The sequence below is a fragment of the Trypanosoma equiperdum genome, assembly GCF_001457755.1.
Source record: "Trypanosoma equiperdum strain OVI genome assembly, contig: ctg_1901, whole genome shotgun sequence".
Lineage (NCBI taxonomy): Eukaryota > Euglenozoa > Kinetoplastea > Trypanosomatida > Trypanosomatidae > Trypanosoma > Trypanosoma equiperdum.
This window is the reverse complement of record NW_027123951.1, coordinates 3,466-12,813: the sequence shown is the minus strand read 5'-3', so window position 1 is coordinate 12,813 and position 9,348 is coordinate 3,466. Positions and strand designations below refer to the sequence as shown.

Sequence of the window (9,348 nt, the reverse complement as noted above, 5' to 3'; positions counted from 1 at the left end):
TTTTTTTTTTTTCACAAGTCCTCTTGTCATTTCATTCGACTCTTTTGCGCTGTGGGCACGATACAACACGTGAAGGATCCGCCAGGGATTTCAGGGAATAAAAAGCGAATAACAGTTTAGTATCGCTGGTAAAAGGAGGGGAAAGCGGAGCTGGACATCACCTAGACGAAGAGAATACAATTTGAATAGGAACGGAAGAGCTTGAGTACCGGAGTCACTTTTGCTGCACCGGAATACAATACTTCCCAAAGATGCAGGGGGGATTTGGTCGGACTAATTTCAACCAGACGAGTGGGTTGAGGCCGGGATCGCAGATGCGCCCCGGATCGCAGATGAGGCCTGGATCGCAAATGCGGGGTGCCCGCGTTGCCGGTATGGGTGAGAGCTTGCAACAAGCCGTTTCGGTGAGTGCACAGGCCCCGGTGACACTAGAGGGGATGCGTGCAGCCACACGGTCCGGTAACGCAGGACCAGGCCGCCAGGTGGGTGATCGCAGTTACTATATTGGCTTACTGCGACCGAAAATCACGGAGCTAACAACGGAGATTGAGCGTCTCAACGAACAAGAGGAACTAATCGTCAAAGGAGGCTCTGTTCTCACGCAACTGCAGCAGCGGAACAAGGCCCTGACGGATGAGGCGGCAAAGTTGAAGGGGACTCTCGCTGATATTAATTTAGCTTTGGAGAAGAGCACGACACAAGACCCCAGCAGCGTGAAGGACCAGGCAACAAAGCTAAACCAGGTGAATGGGGAAAAGCGTAAACAAGTGGATCAGCTCTTTCTCAATGCCAAAGAAATGGAGGCGCTGACGAAAAAGAATACCCAAACATTGGAAGAAGAAATGCAAAACTTGGACCGTCGTATTCTTGCGGAGAATCAGGACTTCGGCTTATACAAGGCAACGCGTGACGAAGCGTTCAATGTGTCAGACGCTGTTCTTTCCCACCAGCACCAAATACGCATGCTAACGGCGAAGCAGGAGTTACTGATGACGAAGCTTTCGACGGATCCCGACAAGAAGCGAGCGGCTGAGGTGCTTCGTGGTATTTTATCTAAGCGTCAGTTGAAGGAGGAGTTAACCAAACAGTGTGCGCTTTCTGTGGAGGAGGAGCGACAACTTTTGATCAAACAGGTGAAGACGGCCCGTGGGGACATTGAGGTCCTTGAACGTCAGGTGAATGAGACGCGCGATGCTCTTAGCGAATCAAAGAACCGCTGCGCCTCCCTGGATGAAGAGTTGAAGAGTTACAGTGGGGATAACATTAAGGCATTCCAGGAGCTACAGGAAAAGGACCGCGAACTGCAAAGCTTCATGGACTCGTTTCCTGCTAAGTTGAAGGAGGAGATGGACAAAATTACCGAGGTGCAGAGGAACATCGCGACACTGCTTGAGCGAATCTCTCAAGCTTTAGAACTCAAGAAGCAAATGCCACAAGAAGGGTCACCAAACGCCCTTCAAGCGCTAGAAAGTGAGGTAGACGCAAAGCGAAACCAGATTGAGCACGACACAATGACACACCAGCGACTTGAGAGGGAGTTGATGGACCGCAAGGTTGAACTTGAGAAGGTGGAGAACTTGGACACAAAGATCAAGGCGGAGCTGCAGGCACACGCTCTTAAGATGGAAGAGCAGTCACAAGAGATGATCAAATACGGTGACATGGACGGATTGCGCCGCAACGTGGACGCCCGCCGCACGGAACTTCTCAATGAAAGAACATTCTTGATAAAGCTGCGTGACTCAAGCAAGCAGCAACTAAATGTGCTTAGTGGAACAGTCGACACTTTGCGCAAGCAGTTGAATGAAGACACTTCGTACCGGTCCATGTCCACACTTGAGGGACGCCTGCGGCAACTGCGTCAGTCCTCTTTCACACTCGAAGAATTTGTTCGTTTGAAGGGGAGGGAGAGCTACTTCGTTGGATTGAAGACAGAGTGCTTGCGTCTTGTGGATGAGATTAATATACTTCTAAAAGAAACAGAGCAGGCGCGTGGCACCTCCGTGGGCGGAGGTGCGGTCCTGATGGTTGGTGACCGCTGACTCTACAGGGAAAGTGACGAGATGAGGAAACAAATATATGAGTTTGGGAAAGGAAAGGCAAGAGAGGGCAAATGTTTCGGCTAAACGGTGCTCCGCATTCAAAATATGAGTGTTCATTGGGAGTAGGAGGACACGCCGTACTTATAGAGAAACGTAGAATGGAGTATGTTTGGGGCTGCGTGCGTGTGGGTACTAGTGATAGGGGTAAGCATTTTTGTGTGTCAACCCACAAGGCGTTGCTGTCTGACGTGCCATTGTCTTTTGAGGTACCAATCGGTGCAGTGTGACGCATTTCAATGGCCACCCTCGCGGCACTGTTTTTCTCCGATCCATGTGTGCTGCATGTAAGTGGCTGTTACCTGTACGAATGAAGGGGTGAGGAGGTGGTATTAGGCGCGCCGATAAACTCTGCGGTCCATGCGCGGTTACGATTGCGTGCTTGAGTTTGATACCTGTTTCATTGCTCAGACATACACGTATATATACGTCTTTGCTTGTGACTGTATAACCATGTATATGCATCTGTTTGAGTTTTGCCGGAAGTGCAACATATTGCTTACAGATAAGAAACTCTCTACTTATCAGCTAAAGAATTATTTTACCGCTTGCTTTGTCGACATGTGCCCCCTCTCCGCATATTGACGTGCCTAACGCTTTCCTTCTTTTAGTCGGGGATAGAAAGGCGTTGCGGTTATCCCCAGACATGTTTGTGTTCTCGATGTGGTGTTGAGTGCACAGTTTTCCTTGTTGTAAAATATTTATCTCTTCTGTTTCAGAAGGAAAAAAAACTTAACTACAGTAGCAAGAGGCGGTATCACCGCACACAGCGAAAGTATAATGGTAATGCAAATGTTTATGCAGGTATATGATGAGATTCAGATGTTTCTGCTCGAAGAACTGAAACTTAAGTTCGACATGGATCCGAATCGAGTCAGATACCTCCGGAAAATGATGGACACCACATGCTTGGGCGGCAAATACAACCGTGGCCTGACGGTGATCGATGTGGCCGAGTCCCTTCTTTCCCTAAGCCCAAACAACAACGGTGAAAAAGACGATGGGGCAAGGCGGAAACGTGTTCTACACGATGCGTGTGTTTGTGGTTGGATGATTGAGTTCCTTCAGGCCCATTACTTGGTGGAAGATGACATTATGGACAACAGCGTCACGCGGCGTGGTAAGCCATGCTGGTACCGTCACCCAGGCGTCACGGTGCAGTGTGCTATAAATGACGGTCTGCTATTGAAGTCGTGGACTCACATGATGGCGATGCACTTCTTTGCAGACCGTCCTTTTTTGCAGGATTTGCTCTGTCGTTTCAACAGAGTGGATTACACCACAGCTGTCGGGCAGTTATACGATGTGACGTCAATGTTTGACTCAAACAAACTCGATCCCGACGTATCGCAGCCCACTACGACAGATTTCGCGGAGTTCACCCTTTCCAATTACAAGCGGATTGTGAAGTACAAGACAGCTTATTACACTTACCTTCTACCACTAGTTATGGGGCTTATTGTTAGTGAGGCTCTTCCCACCGTTGACATGGGCGTTACGGAAGAGTTGGCCATGCTTATGGGCGAATACTTTCAGGTGCAGGACGACGTCATGGATTGTTTTACACCACCCGAGCGGCTAGGAAAAGTTGGAACTGACATTCAGGATGCAAAGTGTTCTTGGTTGGCCGTAACATTTCTCGCAAAAGCGAGCAGTGCGCAGATTGCTGAGTTCAAAGCAAACTACGGCAGTGGAGACTCGGAGAAGGTGGCCACAGTGAGGCGGCTCTATGAGGAAGCGGATCTGCAGGAGGATTATGTAGCCTACGAGGCTGCGGTGGCAGAGCAGGTGAAGGAGCTTATTGAGAAACTGAGGCTTTGCTCACCAGGATTTGCTGCCAGCGTAGAAACTCTGTGGGGAAAGACTTACAAGCGCCAGAAGTGATGGACAGCGACTCGATGGTAGTAATGCGTATCCTGCAGTTGATGCAAACACAGGTGAAGGGGGGAGTGTAAGTGGGGGAAAATCTATCGATTGTCAAAGTGCAGGGTAGGAGGCACATTGTTGGCAGCAGGTGTGGAGAGGGGACTCAACCGCCTATGTGTAAGCATTAGAGAGTGACGGGGTGAATGAACAAATTGTGTTGTGTGCGGGTGGCTCGGTGCGGTGAAGGCACAAAGGTTTCGTGCGGTACAATGGAGTGGTGGCCGGTGCTTGTGTGTGTCTGTGCTCTTTACCGAGTTGGAATTTCCTGCGTGTGAAGTAGGGTTATCGACTTTTTTCTTCGGTTACGTTTTCTTTTTTTTTCATTATATGGTTCTTGCCGTCTCGATGGGTTATGCTTGGCCCGGGGGGCCCAAAGGGGTCATTCGTAAGTGTGAGCTACCACTTAGCCTTTGGTTGTCGGCGTTTTAATTTTCTCTTTCCCGCTTATTTTTGTGTGGAGTGCAATTCGTCATCGCTAACTTCCCTCCCGTTACCACCCATCCTTGTTCGCACGCAATTCTCACCCAACTGTAACCGTGCGACGTTCTACTCATGTTTGTAATTTACATGGGAGAGAAGTGTCTGCCATTCGTTGATGGCGTCTTGGGAAGCCTCTGTCTTCATCTTTTCTGAATTTTTTTTCTAACTTCCTGGTGGTTGTTGCTTTCCCCCTTGTTTAACATTGTTTGTCCGTTTCTTCATGTTCTGTTTCCGCAAAATTGTTCACTCCTATTTGCAGCGATGTGCCCTTAATGTTGGGGAATAACTTGTACAAATGTCTGTCATTACTTTCATCGCCCCCTTCTGTTTTTGTTTCTACTGTCGCTGTTTCTTTCCTTAGGCCTCTTGGTTTTACACTCCACAGGTGAGTGAAGACAGTGTCTAGGGCGTTTGGTCTGGGCACTGATCGTGTGGTAACAGTCTTTAATTGTTTCCATTGCCACATATATATATATATATATTGTTACTGTTGGGACTTCATCGCCAATTTTTGACCATCAGCTCCTCATCACGGTGTCATCAGTTTGTGTGTGTGCGCATATACGGTGGGTTCTTCACCCGCATAAGTACGCATCAAAAGCTCCATTGGGGAAAGGGGTGGGGGAGAGGAATAGAGTGAGGAAAGCGGAAAGCGCAAAAAAAAAGTAGTTGCTCAGAGAGCGAAATAAGAGGAAAAACAACGGCAAGAAGTAAAGTTCTTTGATAACACGGAGGGGCCGGTGGGGAGGTGGGGTTAAGGACCAGTAGGGTGGGGGATACACGTGGCGCTGCCATTGCATCGGCCCCGCATCTGCTCGTTGCTTCAGCACTGTCCCTCTGGATTGCCCGACGTTTAGTTGGATAAGGTGAGGGGAGGTACACCTAAACCCTAAGGAACTGTTTGAGGACGAGTGGAAGAAAGTAGCAGGATCGGAAAAGGGGACACGCTGTAGTGCGACACAAACATACACGCACACTTAACAGCAGGGAGCGGGACCGGAGGGGAGTAGACGTAAATTATTGTGGGGGCGGATTTGCCGTAGCATCTTCTACTGTTACTGCTGGTTTGTTGCTTCTTGTTTCCCTTCAACAAATTGGAAGGTTCACAGTTCGGTGTGTCCTTGTAATCTTTTAATGTGCAGCTGTTGCTGTGAGCCTCCTGTTGGGCAGTGGATTGACATTTATGGGGGCCCTGTACGGCCGCGGCGCAGTGGGTTTGAGTGTCCTTTAGACGCCCTTCAGGTAATAGCTTGGTCTGTCATTGTCACGCTTGCTACGCTGCATTTCACACTGCACGTTCCGATGCTCGATAGTTTGCTGGTTTGCATAATTTCCCCCATTTCTGGCTTCTTAACATTCACTACAGCGGCGCTGAAATTAGCGCTTTCCTGTAGTCGGATTGAGGACCCAATTGTCTTTGCCACGGACGTTCCACGCTATGCACAAGAGGAACTTGTGCAGGAAGCCGCCCCGCCTGGTACTGAGCCTTGCGTCTTTTGCAGACGCTTTGTTATTTTGGGCAGCAAACACTGCAGTGTGTGTGACAAGTGTGTCCCCGGCTTCGACCACCACTGCCGTTGGCTGAACACGTGTGTAGGGGAGGGGAATTATGTCATGTTCTGCTGCTTCATGGGCACAGCATGGTGTTCTATCGCCCTTGTGTTCGGCGTTGGCATTTACGTCATCTCTAATGCATTTATACACAAGCAGGACTTCAGTGACCGCCTCAAGGAGCGTTTTGGAGTCAGTAGCTACGTGACGTACATGGTTTTTCTTTTTCTCACACTTGCGCTCTCCGCTGCTGGACTGGCCGCATTGGGAAATCTCATAGTGTTTCATATCAATCTCTGCTTAACCCGCCGAACCACGTACGAACACGTGCTGAGCAAACGTGCGAAAAGGCGTGAAAAGTTATCGAAGCAGTCAAAGCCACTCGTCGCCACGGATAGAAGTAAAGGGCCATGCGGGTGCTTAGCAATCCAGAAGCGTCGTGACTTTCGCCGATATAAAAAGAATCCGGCAGGAAGTAGTGGTGCCGTTCCCGATATCGGGGTCCACAACCTTGGGGACAATGCGACTGATGGTGCCTACCCGAGTAGAGACACAAGCCAGCCGGGGGAGACATGCGAGATACGGGAAACTACAAGTGACCATAAAGGCGGTGTGCGGTTAGAGAGAGAAACACATGATAACGAACCTATTGCTTGAACATTCGTGTACCACTGCGAGTTGTTATGTGGTCTCGTGTTCATGCGTATGGGGCCATCCAATTGAGGCGGCATAACCAAGGTATGTGCATTTTCTCGCGCAGACCATGCGTGTATATACATACGTAATGCTTTATGTTTGCTCTTGTTTTTCTGTTTTTCGGCGTTGAAAACCGTATTTAGCGAGTGTTGCTGCGGTGCCGCTGCGTCTTTGTTTCTTTCCTTTTACTCTGTTTTTGCGTGTTGCTGCACGATTTGAGAGAGGAACCCTTTGAGCAATTTACGTCCCTGTACATGCATGTATATTTGTGTATGAAGGTGCGTGCTCGCGACTCTAATATTTTTTCACTTTTCCTGCTCTTTCTTATTTTGTTTTCGTATTTCTTTAATTTGCTTCCTCCATTTTTTTTCTTCTGTGGATTCGCTCAACTCAGATGAGGTACTTCCCACTCGGTGGGCGTACCCTTCGGGTTTCGCCCCGCTCCATCCCATCATCCCCGGGGAGACGATGGTATTCCTTTCCCGCTGCTGGTGCTGCCGGAAGCCGCAGTCCCTTCAGTACGCCAGGCGACGGCAGCGCCGCTCTCCTGCCCCCGCATTACAGCAATCAGGGAAATGATGGTAATAATAGCTGCGATGGCGCCCCTTCTTGTGTCTCGCAGGGCAACATTGTTGATTGCAGTATGACTACTGCATCAGGTGCCGTCGTGGGGCCCCATGCTGCTGCTATGAGCTCGACCCCGGTGCTTCCATCGGTAGGTAGTGGGATGCCTTACATATTGTCATCGTGTAATGAGGCTGTGTCAGAATCACGCCTTCACGAGCTTGCAGCTGAGGAGGAGGAGCGACGAGTGACGCGACAAAAAAAACTATTCGAGGACCTTCTTGTTTTTGAAGGTGGGGCTGTCGCCGACCACGAGTCACTTGGAACGGAGTTGATTATGCGAGACTTCATTCATTTTGCCTTGTATCATAAGAAATGGGGATACTACCCAAAACTGTATCGCAAATACCGCCAACTCATGACCACCGGCTACTTTGACCCCATTCCGTTTGGTAGCCTGCGCAACCAGCAGGACTATGAGCGCTACGTGGGGAAGATTCACGATTCTACACCCTCATGTGTCACACCCACCCAACTCTTTCAACCACACTACGGTTGGGTGATTGCAGAGTACCTGGTAACCATGATGAGAGCGAAGTTCGATCCTCGGGACCCGCTGGTTGTGTACGATATTGGGGCGGGCTCAGGGGCACTTGCTGTTAGTGTTCTGGACTACCTGAGCGAGCACTTCCCTTCTGTGTACGAACAGTGTGAGTATCATGTGGTGGAAATAAACCCTCAGCTCGTGCAGGTGCTTCGTAACCGTCTTATTATGCACTACCACCATGTCAAAATTCACAACATCTCCATTTTGAACTGGAGGGAAGTGGAGCGTAGGCGCTGCGTCGTGTTCGGCGTGGAGTTACTCTCTGGTATGCCGCACGATTGTGTTGTGCTGAGTGCCGATGGAGTATGTAATGAGCAATGGTTTCACTTCCAGCAACATGACAATCTTTCCACTGCTCACGAGAGGTATTTTTCAGTGAAGGATCCGGTCATACTTCGCTACTTGCGCTATGCACGCTGGATGCAGGAGGAGTCGTTTCATAGCCTCAAGGTACTGTGCCTCACCGGTGGACGTGACAACATCGATCCACCTCCCTTTACGAGCATCGAGCCAAACATGTACGACCCTCTGCGGGTAGTTATTACAAAGATGATGTGGATGCACAGCCCGTTCCGCACCTTGTGGCTGCCAACAGTCTCGATGCTCTTCCTTGAGACCTGTGCAACGTATTTTCCCCGTCATCATCTTTTCCTTGTAGATTGGGGGTCGGTGCGTCAAGGCCTCCCAGGCGTAAATGGACCGGTGCTGCAAAGCAAGACGCGTATTGCCAAGGACATTTACCTCCGTCGTCCTGCGGATTCCCTGCATGGCAACGCAGGAATGATCGACATTTGCTTTCCTACAGATTTCGACCTTCTTAAGGCGGTGTACCGCAATATATGCGGTGCATATAAAGAGGTTTCAAGCATGTCGCACCCTCAGTTTTGGAAAACATTCGGGGGTGATAAAACATCTATCTTCACTACGCGAAGTGGGTTTAATCCCTTGCTCGAGGACTTTGACCCACTGCACGTGTTCGTCACGCACCATCCATCCGAGATGTGAGAGCGTGTGGTGCCCCATGCGAGTGCGTGCGTGGGAAGGTGCGGTGTCAGGCTGAGGACGTAGTTGGTGGTGTATTGGTATGTTTTGATTTAGACCCTTCACAAGTGACTGCCACATTTGTCGTTCACATTTATCTTCCCCATCGAGCAAACGACAGGAAGGGAGGAGGCATCGGGTGATTACGCGGTACAGAACTTTAAAAGGGGGAAAAAATTATAACTATCAACTTCTGTCGGTGCCGCTGCTGGTGGCGACGGTGGTCGTACATGCGACGTTGTGCCATTCTCCTGAATGAACTGCAGAAGTTGCCGACACATCGTTGTTTTCATTTTAAGCCTCAGACCAGAGGGGTGGTCTTTCCTTTGACCTCCACTTGATAGTGAGAAGGAAGCGACCTTCTTCCTTTATTGTGCCCGCACG

The 9,348-nt window shown here is 49.7% G+C and overlaps 4 protein-coding genes across 4 annotated transcripts; all 4 read left to right on the top strand.

Annotated features, from left to right (window-relative positions):
• Nucleotides 1-251: 251 nt before the first annotated feature.
• TEOVI_000833100 (uncharacterized protein) lies at nucleotides 252-2,042 on the top strand (the record flags this gene model as incomplete). The annotated part of the gene is made up of 1 exon (XM_067223575.1): nucleotides 252-2,042. One exon carries the CDS (start codon nucleotides 252-254, stop codon nucleotides 2,040-2,042), a length of 1,791 nt encoding a protein of 596 aa, XP_067079676.1.
• An 837-nt stretch (nucleotides 2,043-2,879) lies between these two features.
• TEOVI_000833000 (farnesyl pyrophosphate synthase) lies at nucleotides 2,880-3,983 on the top strand (the record flags this gene model as incomplete). Its single annotated transcript, XM_067223574.1, has 1 exon — nucleotides 2,880-3,983. One exon carries the CDS (start codon nucleotides 2,880-2,882, stop codon nucleotides 3,981-3,983), a length of 1,104 nt encoding a protein of 367 aa, XP_067079675.1.
• Nucleotides 3,984-5,639: 1,656 nt separating this feature from the next.
• On the top strand, nucleotides 5,640-6,713 carry TEOVI_000832900 (palmitoyl acyltransferase 11, putative; the record flags this gene model as incomplete). Its single annotated transcript, XM_067223573.1, has 1 exon — nucleotides 5,640-6,713. The coding sequence occupies one exon, from the start codon at nucleotides 5,640-5,642 to the stop codon at nucleotides 6,711-6,713; it is 1,074 nt and encodes a 357-aa protein (XP_067079674.1).
• Nucleotides 6,714-7,146: 433 nt separating this feature from the next.
• Nucleotides 7,147-8,928, top strand: TEOVI_000832800 (Putative S-adenosyl-L-methionine-dependent methyltransferase, putative; the record flags this gene model as incomplete). The annotated part of the gene is made up of 1 exon (XM_067223572.1): nucleotides 7,147-8,928. The coding sequence occupies one exon, from the start codon at nucleotides 7,147-7,149 to the stop codon at nucleotides 8,926-8,928; it is 1,782 nt and encodes a 593-aa protein (XP_067079673.1).
• Nucleotides 8,929-9,348: the final 420 nt, after the last annotated feature.